Source organism: Miscanthus floridulus, chromosome 12 (genome assembly GCF_019320115.1).
Source record: "Miscanthus floridulus cultivar M001 chromosome 12, ASM1932011v1, whole genome shotgun sequence".
Taxonomy (NCBI): Eukaryota; Viridiplantae; Streptophyta; class Magnoliopsida; order Poales; family Poaceae; genus Miscanthus; species Miscanthus floridulus.
This window is the reverse complement of record NC_089591.1, coordinates 70,364,212-70,382,363: the sequence shown is the minus strand read 5'-3', so window position 1 is coordinate 70,382,363 and position 18,152 is coordinate 70,364,212. Positions and strand designations below refer to the sequence as shown.

Below are 18,152 nucleotides of genomic sequence, written 5' to 3'. Positions count from 1 at the left end.
GAGGTAAGAAGAGGAAGGGCGAGGTTCTTTGCGTATTTATGCAGGGACAAGACGAAACCGCTGGGCGACGAAATCGGGGAAGTTTCCCCCAAAAGATCCGGTGCGGTTATCCAGATCCGGTTTTACCGCCCACGCGCCCACTCCCTCATTAAATCGTGCGTGCAGATACGTCCCGTCGGCTGACCCCACGTCGCGTCCAACCGCAGCAGCAGCAGGCGCTGTTCCGCCTCCCCGAAAAAGTCGCCTCAAAAGACGCGCCTGCCGTTGTTAGCCGTAGGGAGAGAAATACCCCCCCCCCCCCGATTCCTTTCAGGCAAAGGAAACTGAGGCACCGAGCCCGCTACGGTCCAGGGTTCGAAGGCTGGGCCCTTAGGGGTTTCGACAGCCGCCCTAGGGCAACAGAGTCAGGGGCGACTACGGGCGAGCCTATACGAGGCCGAGGCCCAAGCAAGCGAAACGCTTGGGACGCCCTGTGTCGTGTCCGAGACCGGTAGGGAGGTCTCCGAATGGGATCCCACCGTAGGGAGGCACCGAGCCACCGAGGCCCAGCGAACAGCCTCGGCACCCACTAGAGAAACCCTCCGGTACTCTTGGAGCGCGTCTCCGGACCGCCAGTCGACCCCCAGCGAACGGGGTACGGGCCTCCACTCGGACTTACCCGATAACAGCTCACCGGAAATGTCGTCGCTCGCGCCCACCGAGGGTAGCGCGGCATCTTCCACCCCTCCTTCCGAGCGAAAAGGAAGCGCGAGGGTCAAATGAAAAGTCAGGAGAATCCCTGACGGCCCTCTTGCCCCGCGCAGAGGCTAAGGGACCCTTCCTGCAAAACATTGCCGAGGCCCAGCGGCTTAGACTCGCACACGAGGGGGCTCGGCAAAACAAACCCTCCTTCCGAGCGAAAAGGAAGCGCGAGGGTCGTTCAAAAAGCCAGAAGAACTCCTGATGGTCCTCTCGCCCTGTGCAGAGGCTAGGGAGCTCCTTCTGCAAAAGACGCCGAAACCCCGCGACCTAGCCTCGCACCCGAGGGGGGCTCGGCAGACAGACCCTCACGCGCGAGGGGCGAACCAAAAGCCAGGGGGACCTCTGACCGCTCTCTCGCTCCATGCGAGAGACTCGGGGGTTCCTCCTGCAACTTTGCCGAGACCCAGCGGCTCAAGCTCGCACACGAGTGGGCTCGGCAAACAGCCCCCCCGTCCGAACGAAAAGGACGTGCGACAAAGCGACCCAAGCCCGTTACGGTCCAGGGGTTCAAAGACTGGGCCCCTAGGGGTTTCGACAGCCGCCCCAGGATAAAGGAGTCAGGGACGACCACGGGCGAGCCTGTACAGGCGCGCCCCGGGTCGTGTCCGAGACCGGCGGGGAGGTCTCTGAATGGGATCCCACCGTAGGGAGGCACCGAGTCACCGAGGCCCAGCGAACGGCCTCAGCACCCACTAGAGAAACCCGCCGGTATTCTTGGAGCGCGTCTCCGGACCGCTAGCCGACCCCCAGCGAACGGGGTACGGGCCTCCACTCGGACTTACCCGATAACAGCTCACCGGAAATGCCATCGCTCGCGCCCACCGAGGGTAGCATGGCATCTTCCACCCCTCCTTCCGAGCGAAAAGGAAGCACGAGGGTCGTGCAAAAAGCCGGGAGAACCCCTGACGGCCCTCTCGCTCCAGGCGGAGGCTAAGGGGCTCTTTCCGCGACATCGTTGAGGCCCCGCGATCCGAACTCGCGCCCACGGGCCCGGCAAACACGACGAAAACACCTCACTCGAAAGAGAAAAAAGCCCCTGAAGAAGTGAAATCACTCCTCTAGGGCCTCGGGGGCTACACCCGGCGGGTGCGCTCGCGCGCACCCACCGAAACCTCGAATACAAAACACCATCCCGACAGGAACTATCAAGAGCCAATTCTCGTCGGAACCTCAGGGGGAGTGCCTCCACTCCCCCCAAGGCTCGGGGGCTACTGTCGGGTACCGCGAGAAGGGGCACCCTAAGCAAGACCCAAAAAACAACTGCTTAGACTTCGTAAAGATCGAAACCAGCTAAACGCTGCCGGCCTCGGCCGATTCTCTGACTCGCCCGAGGCTCCAAGGGCCTCGGCCGATTCTCCGACTCGCCCGAGGCCCATCGCCGTGGGCCTCGGCCGATTCTCCGACTCGCCCGAGGCTCCAAGGGCCTCGGCCGATTCTCCGACTCGCCCGAGGCCCATCGCCGCGGGCCTCGGCCGATTCTCCGATTCGCCCGAGGCCCCCTCACTACTGACCCCGAGCGATTCCCCGCCAAAGGCCTCGGCTGGGCCACTGACCCTCCGTCTCGCGCAAGGCAGGCTCGGCAGCACTCCGCTGCCTCTTCCTTCTCCCGTCCCTCTGACAAAACGTCGCGTCGCATCAACTCAGCCAACTGCTGCCCCTGACGACAACGGCATGCTCGGCACAGTACAGCAGAATGGCCAATGGGACAGGAGGCAGGACTGGGCAGGGGTTACCCGCCACTGTACTATCCACCGTGCACATGGGTTGACGCCCATGCCTCACTGTGCTGCCAACTCCTGCTCCGAGGACAACGCAGCGTGGGAAGCCACGTCTGGGCTACTGTGGCCTCGGAATCAGTACCCAGGACCAATAATTCCCTCCAAGGCCTCGGCAGTTTGCTTCAGGGGCTCGACAGCCTGGGGACCCATGTCCGCCAAAGCCCCCCGCGATGGCTTGGCCTCGGCACCTACAGAACCACGGCCCCCTACGACGTCATCACGCGATGACCTGCACGTCCCTTGGACTGGGCAGGGGTTACCCGTCACTGTGCTAACCACCATGCACATGGTTGACACCCATACCTCATTATGCTGCCAACTCCTGCTCCGAGGACAACACAGCGTGGGGAGCCACGTCTGGGCTACTGTGGCCTCGGAATCAGTACCCAGGGCCAATAACTACCCCAAGGCCTCGGCAGTTTGCTTCACGGGCTCGGCAGCCTGAGGGTCCATGACTGCCGAGCCCCCCACGATGGCTCGGCCTCGGCATCTGCAGAGCCGCTGCTCCCTATGACGTCATTACACGGTGACCAGCACGTCGCCCGCCATGTCCTGCATCAAGCTGTACTGGAGCCCCACGACGCACAAGATCGAGTATGACCGGCGTGTCACTTTTGCACGACAAGGACGGAGCCACTCCATCGACCATACCACAACAACAGTGGCCGGCTACAGGGCTCGGACACGACACCCCATTTGCAGAAGCGCTATGTAGCAACCTATGTACGTTCCCGGTCCTCCCTTAGAGTATAAAAGGGAGGGACCGGGGCCATTTCTAGGGGAAGAAAACGAACACGCCGATAGAACTTCGCACTCCTACGCTGCTTGGGAACAACGCCTCAAGCAGCCCGCACCACCCACGCCGAGACCTGGGGCTAGCTCCCTCTCTCACCTAGCTTGTAACCCCCCACTACGAGCACTCCGGTGCGAGGAATACAAGATCGATCTCTCGGACTGGACGTAGGGCCTCGATTGCCTGAACCAGTATAAACCTTGTGTCTCTTTGCATCACCATCCGGGATTAGGGGCACGCAGCACAAATTCACTCGTTGGTTGAGGGACCCCTGGTTCCAAAGCACCGACAGCCTTCCTCTCTCTCTTTCTTCCCCTTTTCCTTCACTGTAACCCGCGCTTTTCCTTGGCCTATAAAATGGAAAGCAGGGCGTCCCATAAAGGGGAGGCGATTCAAGCCGGATAGACCCGATCGACCCATCGACAGATCAAGCTAGATACACACAAGCGCACGGCTGAGCAACAACCGAGCTCTCAGCACCCGTTCACTCCTTTCACCAGAGACTTGGGACCTATCCCTCCCTCGCCCGTTTGTAACCCCTACTACAAACTTTCAGTGCTAGTAACACGAGCAACAGCAACGAACTGGACGTAGGGACTTTCTGCCCGAACCAGTATAAACATCGTATCCCCTAAGCACACCATCCAAGCCAGACACGCAATACTAGAAATTTACTCATCGATGGTGACTCGAAACACCAACACCAAGCGGCTAAAGAGCATCGTGCTCCAACCCAGTAAAGTCTAGCTCCATGGCGCTAAGGGCTCATGTTTAGAGGCTGACAACAGCGCAACAAAGATGGCCTGGAATCTATCGAAAGCCTTAGGGCCCAGACTCTACGCCATGTTCGTGACCTAGTTAGAAAAATAATGTGGGTCCCATATGTCATATCCTTGCTGCTGATATGTGGGTCTCATCTGTCAGATCCATGTAAGCGTTGAGTCAACATGTCACGTCAACTATCGAGTCGGGTAAACGCTCATTTGAACATAGATAAGACCCCAACTAACTTCAGAGACAAAAAAAGCATTTTAAGATTTTGTGGACCTATATGACACCTCCCGCTAACTTTGGAGACATATGGTGAATTTCACTCGAACGGATTTTGATAGTTGTATGGTCAAATATTTCTTGTTTTAAAGTTTCCTTGTTAAAATTGAAACTTTGACCATAGTTTGATGGTAAAAAATATACTTCTTTTCACAATAGAAAAAGAATATATAAAAGTGGTTAGGATAATTTAAAAATATTACAAGATTACCGAGGTAAAATTATCTTCTATATTTTAGGATTGAATTATTGAAAACGGTTAGAAAAGCTTGTCCAACATCGGTTGAGATGGTTTGGACATGTCCAACGGAGACCTCCAGAGACACCGGTGCGTAGTGGAATCCTAAACCAGGATAGTAACGTGAAGAGAGGCAGAGAAAAACCGAAGTTGACTTGAGTAGAGACAATAAAAAGAGACTTGAAAGAATAGAATATAACCAAAGACTTAGCCTTAGATAGGAGTGCTATTTATGTGCCTGAACCTTGATTAACTCTAGCCTATCCCAACTTGTTTGGGATTTAAAGGCTTTGTTGTTGTTGTTGTTGATGGTGGTGGTTAGAGATGGTCATATTTATTTCTCCTGATATTTTTTGACGAGTTAGAAAACATGGAGTATCTATATAGATCTTGTTTTGTAGGATTTTCAATTGTGCAAGCAAATTTAAAAATATATTTTACATGCGAATAATATAATGACATTAAACTGCTTGGAATGTCTAGTTAATGCACCGCAACTTTTCAACGTTTCTACTTGTTCTATGCTGTTCTCTCATGCAGACAAAAAAAATGAGGCGTGCACCGCGTTGTTTTCTGTTCTCTGTTGTATTGTCGCGCGTTAACGTGCTTACTTAAGAAAAAAAATTCTTCCATAAAAGAAAAGAAACTCCATTTTTTTTGGTTATATAGGGCAGAAAACGCCCATCGGGATGCTGGAGCAGAAGCAGCAAACGGACGCATGCGGTCTGATTTTGTGAAGAAGCTGGAGAGAGGAGGCGCATGCGCTCGCCGCTCGCATTTTACCTTTTCTTTCTCCTGAATCCGTCTTTCACGGATGGCCATCTACTTCGCCCCGCTTCCCCCACCCCTCCCCGGATCGTTCTCTCTCCCAAGAATTCCCCAATTCGATCGGCAAGTACAGCCCTCTGGCCTCAGGTGAGAGAATGATCGGAATCCGTCGTCATCATTTTTTCTTTTCGCCCTTTCGCACGCGATGTTGTTAGAACAATAATTTTTTATTGCTTAATTTTAACATTCTTTTGATACGAAATCAGGCTAGGGTTCTTCATCAACATCCAGCATGTCAGTGTCTATGAAGGATTTGGACCCGGCCTTCCACGGAGCTGGGCAAAAGGAGTATCCTTTTTCGCATGCTTCCCTGTACTATGTACCTTTTTCATAGCCTGACATCTTTATATCATCGAGACGCATTGTGAGACCATAGGATGACTCTAGTGTGGATGACAAATAGCCAATTGATTGTAACAGTAAACATGCTTACCAGTAAGCAGCTAATTAGTGTTTCTGCAGGTTAGTCTGAGAAACACACAGAAGTTGCATACTGTTTGTCTGCTAAACTGTTAAAAAACACTTACATTGTCTTTTCAGTGCTCCCAGGTAGTGATTGCTCTCTAGTGTCTACTATATCTGATTTTGCTGTGAGATGCTCCTAAAGTTTGACATGATCCTGAAAATGTAAAACACATATAGTAAGTGTAATAGTTATTCAAATATCTTGACTTCAGTATTACATGCCAGGAGCCATAAGTTCTGATGGTTACAAACTTACACTGTATGACACAGTAGAACTTCATTTGACATGAACTGTAAAACTGTCTGTCTATGTTATAGACGTCTTTGTAGGCCGTCAGTATAGGCGCCCGCCCAGGCCCAGCCGTGGCTAAGGGGCTCGGCTGATTAAGTTAGGAGAGGAAAGGGAGGATATTTAGGAAATCTATTTTAGTTTGTTAGGAGTGCACCTATTATATAAAGGGCCCTTAGAGATTGTAATATATCTTATCGAAGAAGAAATAAACCTCCCAAGGTGGGCGGGTTACCTTCGACGGTGGCTGCGAGTGCTTTTGCCGCTGCCGCCGGCGAACCTTCCGCTGCACCACTTCCTCGCTATCCTTTGCGCTCAAATTCTCAATCCAACCTTCTACTCCACTCCCCCCTGCGATCTCCCCATCGTACCCGTCCACGCCGTAACAATTTGGTATCAGAGTCGGGAATTCGATCGCGGAGGCCGCGACTACCGTCTCTTCGACCGCGGCGACCGTCATCAAGGCAACGTCGAAGGCCGCTGGAGCCTCATCGTCCACCCAAAATTCCGTTTCCCAGCTTCAATGGAGAGGCGGATCCCTCGAATTGGCTCAATAAGTGTGACAACTACTTCCGCGGGCATCGTGTGCCAGAGGATGAGAAGGTGTGGATGGCGTCATTGCATCTGGATGGCATCGCAGCCGAGTGGTACTATCAGATGGAGCGTGACTTTGGGATGGTCTCTTGACCACGCTTCGTCGAGTTCGTCAACCTTCGCTTCGGGCCACCCATTCGCACCAACTCTGTTGGCGAGATCAAGGCCCTGGTCCGCACGGGCACCGTGGAGGAGTACTCGCGGCGCTTTCTCGCACTGCTCTTGCGCTGCGACAACCTCTCCACGCGGACGACCATTGATCTCTACACCGGTGGCTTGGGACAGCCGCTCGCTGCTGATGTGGAAATGCAGCACCTTGTCAATCTGCAGCAGGCCATGAGCTTAGCGTGGGCCTATGAACAGCGGCAAGAGCAGGCCTCCACCGTTAACAGCTCGGCACCACTGAAGTCATCCACTCGCCGCGCCTTGGCTTCGACCAGCGCTACGGGCTCTGCTGCTGGTCTGCAGGACGGCAAGCCAGAAGGGACACGTTCTCGCTTTCGTCGTCTGAAACCGGCCGAGATGCAAGAGAAGAGGCAGAACGGGCAGTGCTATTTCTGCCCGGAACCATACTCCAAGGATCACAAGTGTGTGGCCAAGGGCGTCTTCCTCATGGAGCTTGAGGAAGGCGAGGAGGACCCGCTCAGCGACGACATCTCTAACTTGGAGATCATCTCTAACTTGGAGATCTCCCTGCACGCGTTGACTGGCCTCGGCCATGCTATCTCTATGATGTTACAGGTGACGATCGCGGGTGTTCCACTCAAAGCGTTGGTTGATACCGGCAGCACGCACACCTTCATCCATACGGAGGTGGCAGCTCGCCTGGGCTTGCCAGTCTCGTCACGTGATGGGTTGTCTGTGTTGGTTGCGAATGGTGATCGTGTCCGCAGCCCCGGCGTGTGCCTTGCCACGGAGGTTCTCATCTACGAGGAACCCTTCTCCATCGACTGTGTCGCCCTCGACTTGGGCGGCTTTGACTTGGTTCTCAGTGTTCAGTGGCTGCGCTCTTTGGGGCCCATCGTTTGGGACTTCGACGCCCTCTCGATGGCCTTTTGGTACCGAGCGCGTGCTCACAGGTGGACTGGCCTAGGCAGCAAGGCGTTGGTTGCCCATGCTATCGCCGATCCCCGAACTATATTGGAGGAGCTGCTGCTGTCCTATGCAGACATCTACGAGGAGCCGCGCGGGCTGCCTCCAAGCCGACGCCATGACCATCGTATTCACCTCGTCCCTGGTTCCCCACCGGTGGCGGTGCGGCCCTACCGCTACCCACAGCTCCTCAAGGACGAGATTGAGCGGCAGTGCGATGATATGTTGCAGCAAGGGATCATCCGGGAGTCGACTTCGCCGTTCTCCTCCCCGGTACTCCTCGTTCGCAAGCAAGATGGCAGTGGGCGCTTCTGTGTCGACTTTCGCACTCTTAACGACAGCACCATCAAGGACAAGTTTCCTATTCAAGTGGTTGATGAACTCCTTGACGAGTTGAAGGGTGCTCGTTTCTTCACCAAGATCGATCTTCGTAGCGGGTATCACCAGGTGCGCATGCACCCGGACGACACTGCCAAGACCGCGTTCCGGACGCATCGCGGTCATTTCGAGTTCCTCGTCATGCCCTTTGGTCTCACCAACGCGTCTGCCACCTTCCAAGCACTTATGAATGATATTTTGAAGTCATATATCCGTCGTTTCGTGCTTGTATTTTTTTATGACATTTTGATCTTCAGTTCAACATGGGCAGAGCACTTGCAGCATGTGCGGACTGTGCTGCAGCAGATGCGTGTGCACCATCTCTTCGCCAAACGCTCCAAATGTTTCTTTGGCGAACTCTCAATCGGCTACCTGGGCCACATCATTTCGGCCGCGGGAGTTGCTATGGATCCAGCGAAGGTCGAGGCGGTGGAAGCTTAGCCGCGGCTGACGACAGCTCGCGCCCTCCGCGGGTTTCTCGGCCTCACAGGATATTATTGGAAGTTCATCGCAGGCTATGGTGGTGTGGCTGCGCCCCTCACGACGCTTCTCAAGCGTGAGGCATTTTCCTGGACACCGGCAGCAGAGGAGGCTTTCCTGTCGCTCAAGAGGGCGTTGACGTTCGCCCCTTTTCTTCAACTGCCTGACTTCGACAAGCGCTTCATCGTTGACTGTGACGCGTCAGGGGCTGGTTTTGGTGCAGTCCTCCACCAAGGAGATGGTGCGGTGGCCTTCTTCAGCCGCGCTGTGGCGCCCCACCATGCCAAGCTTCCGGCCTATGAGCGGGAGTTGATTGGTCTCGTCAAGGCAGTTCGTCATTGGCGGCCTTATCTCTGGGGCCGTGCCTTTACTGTGCGGACGAATCATTGGAGCCTCAAGTTTATTCTCGACCAGCGTCTAACGACGATACCGCAGCACACTTGGGTCACCAAGTTATTCGGATATGACCTTTCAGTTGAGTACAGACCAGGGAAGCTAAACACGGTGGCAGACGCCTTATCACGCCGTGATATGGACTCCAGTACTGTGGCTGCATGTGCACTCTCCGGGCCTTCGTTCGCCATCTATGATGTCTTGTGCGCTGAGATTCAACGCAACTCTCAGGCCCAGGAACTCCAGGCGTAGATCATTGCTGGCACTGCGCCTGACGGTTGGACGATGGTCGACGGTCTGCTGTTGTACCAAGGACGTCCCTTCGTTCCTGATGAATCGCCGCTCTGGCCGCAGCTATTGTGTGAGGCTCACACTGCCGGTCATGAAGGCTCGCAGAAGACACTCCACAGGCTGCGTGCATCCTTCTACAACCGCCGCGCGCATAGGCTGGTTTGAGACTTTGTCAAAGGCTGCGCTGTTTGTCAGCGTAATAAAACTGAACACCTGCATCCCGCTGGTCTTCTTCAGCCACTTCCTGTTCCTGAACATGTGTGGAGCGACATCGCCATGGACTTTGTTGAGGGCTTTCCGCGTGTGGGCGGCAAGTCCATGATTCTTACTGTGGTTGATCGCTTCTCCAAAATGGCGCATTTCATCGCCCTGAGTCACCCCTACTCAGCTAGCTCCGTCGCTCGTGCCTTCTTCGACGACATTGTGCGGCTGCATGGATTTCCATGTTCTATTGTGAGTGATCGGGATACTGTTTTCACTAGCAATTTTTGGGAGGAGCTTTTCAAGCTGGCTGGTGTGACCTTACTACGCAGTTCTGCATTTCATCCACAGACAGATGGGCAATCTGAGGTCACTAATCGTATCATAGTTATGTACCTGCGTTGTTTAGCAGGGGATCGGCCTCGTTCTTGGTTGCAGTGTCTTCCTTGGGCGGAATTCTGTTATAATACTTCCTACCAGTCTGCCCTGCGCGCTACACTGTTTGAGGTGGTGTATGGCCGGTCTCCACCGTCGATGGTTTCCTATCTTCCTGGGTCGGCTCGGGTGGCTGCTGTTGATCGCCAGCTTCGTGACCGTGATGAGTTCCTGCTGGACATTCGTGATCGTTTGGTATTGGCTCAGGACACTATGCGGGAGATCCATGACAAGAAGCGCCGGTTTGTGTAGTTTGCTGTAGGTGACTGGGTGCTGCTCCGCCTTCATCACCGCACAACTGTTGGTATTACTCTGGTGGCCTCCTCCAAGCTAGGGCCACGGTTCTTTGGACCCTATCAGATTGTTGATCGCTTGGGCGCCGTGGCTTATCGTCTGTGTCTTCCGCCGAAGGCTCGTATTCATGATGTCTTTCATGTGGCGCTGCTAAAGAAGTATGAAGGGGACCCTCCAGAAGCCATTGTTCCTCTTCCATCCACGCTTCATGGGCGTGTCATTCCTACTCCGGCTGCAGTGGTGCGTGCTCGCTTGAACCGGGGTCGCTGGCAACACCTTGTTCATTGGGAAGGGCGGACTGCGGCTGATTCTACTTGGGAAGATATTGATGACTTCAAGGAGCGCTATCCAGCATTCCAGCTCGCGGACGGGCTGTTTGTTGGGGAGGAGGGAAGTGTTATAGACGCCTTTGTAGGCCGTCAGTATAGGCGCCGACCTAGGCCCAGCCATGGCTAAGGGGCTCGGCTGATTAAGTTAGGAGAGGAAAGGGAGGATATTTAGGAAATCTATTTTGGTTTGTTAGGAGTGCACCTATTATATAAAGGGCCCTTAGAGATTGTAATATATCTTATCGAAGAAGAAATAAACCTCCCAAGGTGGGCGGGTTACCTTCGACGGTGGCTCGAGCGCTTTTGCCGCTGCCGCCGGCGAACCTTCCGCTGCACCACTTCCTCGCTATCCTTTGCGCTCAAATTCTCAATCCAGCCTTCTACTCCACTCCCCCCTGCGATCTCCCCATCATACCCGTCCACGCCGTAACAGTCTATCATGTCGCAAGTGTTTCGCTTTAGACAAAATTAAAAGTGTAGATATATTGGGTTAGAGGGTGGCTGAACTAATCAGAGAACCTCTTGATAACTAAACTATATAGGAATGGTGATGAGGTTGATGTAAATATCCAGCAAACACTCAATCCTTTCGAAGTTTCTTTGTCATTTTGCCCTAATTAACTTTACTGCTTTGTTCATAAGAGTTCCTTCTACAAGCATTGTACTCCTTAATTTTGTTATAGCGGTCTAGTGGTATGGCGTATTGAGAATTTTAAGCCAGTTCCTGTGGCAACATCTTCATATGGAAAATTTTACATGGGTGATTCATATATCATCTTGAAGGTATGGATTTACTGATGCCTTTTTATGAATATCCCTTTCTTTAGGAAGATTATTGGTGCATCTTAATTGAAAGGTAAAATAGTTGGTCCTGCTTGAAACAAAATCTTAGAGGCTCTGAGAAATCTGTGACAAATATTTTCTCAGTTCTTTTTTCTGTTTCTCATCTTGTATCATTTAATGTAACCCTTGATGGTGCATGATATGCTTCCCTGTCCATGAAGTTCTCATCATGACAGTACAGTCTGTTTATGGTTGATCTCAGTATTACCTTTTTTTACTGCACTGAATATTGTTTCCTTATGTTCCCTGCAGACAACAGCTTTGAAAAATGGTTCCTTTCGCCATGACATCCATTATTGGCTTGGTAAAGACACTAGTCAGGTAGATTTTCAAACCTGCATCACTTGATTTTGCTCTTCAGGGATATTATAATGGTATTTTTTGTTAATTGACACCTCTCAGAAAATGCCCATTCTTTTCCTTGGTAGGATGAGGCTGGAACTGCTGCAATTTTAACCGTGGAGCTTGATGCTGCGCTTGGAGGACGTGCTGTCCAGTACCGGGAATTACAGGGCAATGAAACTGAAAGGTTTCTCTCATATTTTAGGCCTTGCATCATGCCACAACCAGGAGGGGTAGCTTCTGGGTTCAACCATGTAGAAGTCAATGATCAGGAGCATGTTACCCGCTTATATGTGTGCAGAGGGAAACATGTTGTCCATGTTAAAGAGGTGAGCTATCTAAAGCACTATATATTTTTTTCCAACTAACAAGGTTTGCTCATTTGCTGATTATGCTTTCTATTTTACGACTAGGTTCCTTTTACTCGTTCGTCCCTTAACCATGAGGACATATTTATTTTGGATACCAAGTCCAAAATTTTCCAGTTCAATGGTTCCAACTCATGCATTCAAGAGAGGGCAAAAGCTCTTCAAGTTGTACAGTATATCAAAGATACTTTCCATGAGGGCAAGTGTGAAGTTGCAGGGGTTGGTAAGCAAATACATTAATGTACTAGAATATGAGAAATTCAGAAGTTGCATTTAAGAAGATGTGATAATTTAAATTTCTCTTCTAGAGGATGGGAAATTAATGGCTGATGCGGAAGCTGGTGAATTTTGGGCTTTGTTTGGTGGCTTCGCTCCTCTTCCACGGAAGACACCTTCAGAGGATAAGGAAGACAGGGAAATCGCCATCAAATTGATATGGTATCTCACTACCATTTGTTTTAAAAGATCAATACCATTTTTCCCATGTCCACAAAGCATCAGTTTTAGTTGTCAACAAGAACAATAATATACTATTTAAATTATGCCATCTGTTAGATTAAATTTCTCTTGAAATTATGAAATTGAATGAATTATTTATTTGACTTCCCAGCATCAACCAAGGAAAATTGGAGCAAATTATTTTTGAATCCTTGGCGCGTGAGTTACTTGAGCCAAACAAATGCTACTTGCTTGACTGCGGTGCTGAAATGTATGTTTGGATGGGCAGAAGCACTTCTTTGCAAGAAAGAAAGGGTGCAAGCAATGCTGCTGAGGTATCTGCATAAATTACTTACGCATCTTCATTATATTTTTTTGAACGAATGCTTCTTCATTATATCCACTCTAAGATATTATTAAAAAAATTAGTTATTTCACTCTCAAATTTAAGGAAAGCTAGTTACTTCACTCTCAAAATGGAGAGAGCTAATTATTTTTCTTGGGCTCACTACTCATAATGATTATTTTGTAAAACATTTTTTTCTTAATGTTCACAACATATTCATGTTTTACAGTATTATGCATCTGTGCACGCTCAGTTTCTTTTACCTCTATACAGAAACTACTCATTGATGATAGCCGAGCAAAATCACATGTTATCAAAGTGATCGAGGGATTCGAGACAGTCATGTTCAAGTCAAAATTTATTGAGTGGCCACCCACACCTGATTTGAAGTTATCATCTGAGGACGGAAGAGGCAAAGTTGCAGGTTATTGTCTACATATTATCAGTTCCAGGGCAAGATATTGCTAATAGCCAAATTTCACACTTTTATCCATTGTTTCATCTTGCAGCTCTCCTCAAAAGTCAAGGATTAGATGTTAAAGGCTTGATGAAAGCCGCACCTGTAAAAGAAGAACCCCAGCCTTACATTGATTGCACAGGTCATTTGCAGGTATTATCTTTTCCAACTCTTATAGCTCTTTGTGCAAGGTGCTATGTACCTTCCTCTTGGTTTTGGATCTTTTTAGATTCCATCCCAAACCTACCCCAACTTGAAACCAAAGGCTTTGTTGTTTTTTGCTAGTTATCTCCCTAAGGTTGTGTTCTAGCTCCCAACTGCACTTTTTTCTCGAACACGCAGGAGAGCTGCGCGTCATTTCATTAAAGGTAGATAAAAAAAGGTCTGAATACATGCCGAATTCCAAGGCTTGGTTAGTTGAATTTTACATGCACGTATTTGGATAAGCTCCCAACTGCACTCGTGCAAGCTAAACAAAACTACCTTGAATACATGTATGCAAAATATGTCATCTGGATGACAGGATTCCTAATATCCCAAATTCAACCATACCGTTGATCTACACCCATCTCCTTTGATATCTGCCTTCCAACCAAAGTTAATAGGCAAAAGTTTGCCATAGCATTCATCCATTTATTTTAGGTGCAAGTTTCATGGTGGTTTTGTTACCTGTGTATTGGCATCAGGTATGGAGGGTGAATGGAAATGGCAAGACTCTTCTTTCAGCTGCTGACCAATCAAAATTTTACACTGGGGATTGTTACATTTTTTCAATACACATATACTGGAGATGACAAGGAGGAATGTCTTATTGGAACTTGGTTCGGGAAGAGAAGTGTTGAGGTAATATCTGCGCACAAAATCAACATCAGTAATGGTCTCAGGAATTTAAACCCACACGGATTTATTTAAGTCAAGGGATATTTTCATTGTTCCTTGTTGTATCTGCCTATGTTTCTAATAAATGTGTTTTTGAGTCAAGTTACTCCTTGTGAATTGATCTTACTTGCTTTCAGGTGGAGAGGGTGTCAGCGATGTCACTGGCTAGCAAGATGGTTCAGGCTGCAAAGTTCCAGGCTGTCCAGGTAATTCTCTGAATATTTATATCTTAAATCATATTTTTGGTCTCTAATTTATTTTTTAATGCACAGGCTCGGCTTTATGAAGGGAAAGAACCAATTCAGTTCTTTGTCATATTTCAGAGTCTTCAAGTGTTCAAGGTTTGCTTCAAGTTAGCAGTCAAAATCCTTGACCTGTTCTGAAAAATCTCATACTTCATGTTGAATGTTCTATATGTTTCCTCTCTGTATGAATTTTCAATATAGGGTGGTCTTAGCTCTGGATACAAGAACTTTGTTGTTGAAAATGATATTGTGGATGACACTTACTCTGAAGGTGGGATTGCCCTATTCCGGATTCAGGGTTCAGGATCAGAAAACATGCAAGCACTTCAAGTAGACACAGTAAGTTTGTCATACTTTGGTTTGTCAAGATATTTATGAGAACATTAGTCTTCTCTTCATAAACGAGCTTCTTAATCTTTCTCATCTTTTTGTTAGCTGGCTTCGTCCTTAAACTCGTCCTATTGTTACATTCTACACAACGGAAACACCGTGTTCACATGGACTGGCAACGCTACGACCTCATTGGATCATGACTTGGTTGAGAGGCAGCTAGATGTAATTAAGGTCTGAATATTCTTTCTCACTGGGTTGAATACACCTTTGTACCTACGAAGATTTCCTGATGATTAGCACATTGGTAATTTGGTATCAATGTAAAACCTTGACTAAAACCCCCCTGCAAAGGTTTTCCATGTTTCTGATAAAAAAAATAGTCTGAGTATGTTATACATGAAGCAATGCTCAATGGCGCTTTTGTTTGTGTCACATGTTCTGCGTATTTGAATTCATTATGCTTTTCATTTGTCTTAACTCTTCTTTGTGCTTCTGTTTTTTATTGTACAGCCAGATCTGCCTTCCAGGTCACAAAAGGAGGGGAGAGAAACCGACCAGTTCTGGGAACTACTGGGTGGTAAATCCAAGTATCCAAACCAAAAAGTTGGAAGAGAAAATGAAAGTGACCCCCATCTTTTCTCATGCATCATATCCAAAGGTAACTGCACACAAGGATTTTCTAGGTTGAATTCACTGTTCGACATCTGCTGACACTTCTCTTCTTTGGCTACTAATGTTGTTGTCGTGAAGGCAATATAAAGGTAAGGAAAACAAAGATGTCAAGGTTTTATTGCTAAGTGCTTTCTTGATTTCTTGTCTAATACAAACATTGATTTTAAAATGTATATCAGGTCAAAGAAATACACAACTTTACTCAGGATGATCTGATGACAGAGGATGTTTTCGTTCTTGATTGTCACTCAGACATATTTGTTTGGGTTGGCCAGGAGGTGGATGCCAAAGTGAAATCACAAGCTATGAATATTGGAGAGGTTAAGCCAAAATTATCCTCCATAGTCTAATTAGTAATTACGATTTTTATTTGTTTCTCACTTTCTTTGTCACTGTAACTGCCAGAAATTTCTTGTTCATGATTTCCTTATGGAGAAACTATCACGAGAAACACCAATATTCACTGTGTCAGAAGGTAGCGAGCCACATTTTTTTACTAGATTCTTCAACTGGGACTGCGCAAAATCTCTTGTAAGTAATCTTTCAAAAAAAAAATCTCTTGCAAGTAGTTTATGTGTCCTGTACTTGCTTATTGTGAATTAACACCAATTCTATTCCATGAGATTTACACCTATGTATTCCTGCCTGCTATTTAGCTTTGGAAATTAATTCATCTTTACACTTCTGAATTTTTGTTGCAGATGCATGGCAGTTCATACCAGAGGAAGTTTGCTGTCCTAAAGGGTGGAGCACCTCCATCACTGGAAGTAAGTCTCAAACAAATCATCTTCCAGTAGCTCGGTGGAAATCATCTTCTACCTGCTTCTTGTGAATTTAGTATTAGTTTCTATCCCAGTATTTGGTTGCAAATTAACTTTTTATTCATGATCTCCATGTTTATTGATACTTTTGCCTTTTTCGACACTATTAACTTCTTGTGCGGGTATATAGATGATCACAAATTCATGTTTTCAGCATTTTAAGTAGGACTAGTATGTCATTTGTATGATTGAGCCTCAACATATATATGCTGACCATAAGGTTTCATAGAAGGACTACAGGGTGGCTAAACTGGCATCTGAGTTCAAGTCCACTATCTAAAAGCAACTCTCTTACTATCTCATGTTTTCAGAAACCAAAACGACGAACACCAGCATTTACGGGAAGAAGTTCAGGGACAAGATAAATCTCAGCGTTCAAGAAGCATGTCCACTAGCCCGGATCGTCCACGTGTTCGTGGAAGGTCTCCAGCCTTCAATATCTTAACTTCTGCCTTTGAGAACACAAGCAAAAGCAATACCAGGAACCTTTCCACCCCTCCCCCCGCTGTGAGAAAGCTTTTCCCAAAATCTGGAGGCCCAGAACACTCAAGGGTGTCACCCAAAAAATCAGCTATCAGTGCCCTCACCAGCTCTTTTGAAGGTCCCTTGAAAAGTACAATACCAAAATCTGTAAAAGGTATAGTGAATACAGCTCTTTAAATTTCAATTCTGGCATAACATGGATAGCAAATGTTCCAGTACCTTATCTCTCTCGTTTCTGAATCTTTTTGCAAAACTAAGTGAGCCATGAGCCAGAGAAGGCGATACAGGGGGAAGGTGCCGCAGGCGGTGCAAATGAAAACGAGCAAGAAGATGATGAAGGGCGCACGATCTACCCATATGAACGTCTGACAACCACAGCTGAAGATCCTGCCCCTGACATCGACTTGACCAAACGAGAGGTGACAAATTGATCTTCCACCTTACTTTCGCATACGTTTGTCAGATCAGATGACGATGCCCTTTACTGTTATCAACTAAATGCAGGCCTACTTGTCGTCAGCCGAGTTCAATGACAAATTCAACATGACAAGGGCGGCGTTCTACAAGCTCCCCTAAGTGGAAGCAGAACAAATTGAAGTCTGGTGTCCAGCTTTTTTAGCCTGCCCGCAGTCGTCTTGACTCCTGAAGACAGTAACCGTTTGTGAGTGAGGGCACCGGTTTTCGTGCTTAGAGCTCCTTTCTTTACCTACTTAGCCTATTCGTTTTTGAAAGTTCTTGTTCTTTCCATTTACAGGACCTAAGATTCATTCAGAGTTCAACAGGTTTGGAATTCCAGAGCTCACTTCTGTTGTGGGGCTCTTTGGATCATATGTTGATTCTTTTTTTCCCCCCCCCCCCCCCCCCCCAGTTTGGTCAATGTTTGTGTTCTGGGCTTCTGTGGACTGTTGTCAGCAAAGGTCGTCACGATTTGAGATACTTTTACTTTGGCGCAATGGCACAAGCATGTACAGGAAACTGATTATACTGATGCACGGCCCTGTTCGCTTCTCTTATAATCCGTCTTTTTTAGCTTGTTTTTTTAGCCGGAATAATATTTTTCTCTCACAACAAATTAGCCGGAACAGTGTTTCGGCTTATTTTTGCAGCGAAGCGAACGGGGCCTATGAGATGCCTAATTTCACTTACATTTGCTTTAATAAATGAGAGTCCAGTTGCAGTTTTTTCCTACTTGTTTTTACCATACCAATACATTTTTAAGGTTTAGACAAACAAAGCTGCAATATTTTTTGGTTTGT

At 48.3% G+C, this 18,152-nt stretch overlaps 1 protein-coding gene across 1 annotated transcript; it reads left to right on the top strand.

Annotated features, from left to right (window-relative positions):
* Positions 1-5,304: 5,304 nt before the first annotated feature.
* On the top strand, positions 5,305-17,643 carry LOC136496986 (villin-4-like). Its single transcript, XM_066492769.1, is given in 26 exon segments — positions 5,305-5,515; positions 5,635-5,716; positions 11,353-11,452; positions 11,765-11,833; positions 11,941-12,183; positions 12,268-12,445; positions 12,531-12,660; positions 12,833-12,995; positions 13,280-13,430; positions 13,516-13,616; positions 14,150-14,230; positions 14,232-14,306; positions 14,480-14,548; positions 14,615-14,683; positions 14,789-14,926; positions 15,023-15,151; positions 15,431-15,578; positions 15,671-15,681; positions 15,772-15,912; positions 15,998-16,123; positions 16,294-16,359; positions 16,725-16,772; positions 16,774-17,050; positions 17,155-17,315; positions 17,401-17,466; positions 17,468-17,643. Coding segments are annotated over 25 exon segments (2,844 nt in total). The 5' UTR covers positions 5,305-5,515; positions 5,635-5,660; the 3' UTR covers positions 17,516-17,643.
* The last annotated feature ends 509 nt before the right edge of the window (positions 17,644-18,152 follow it).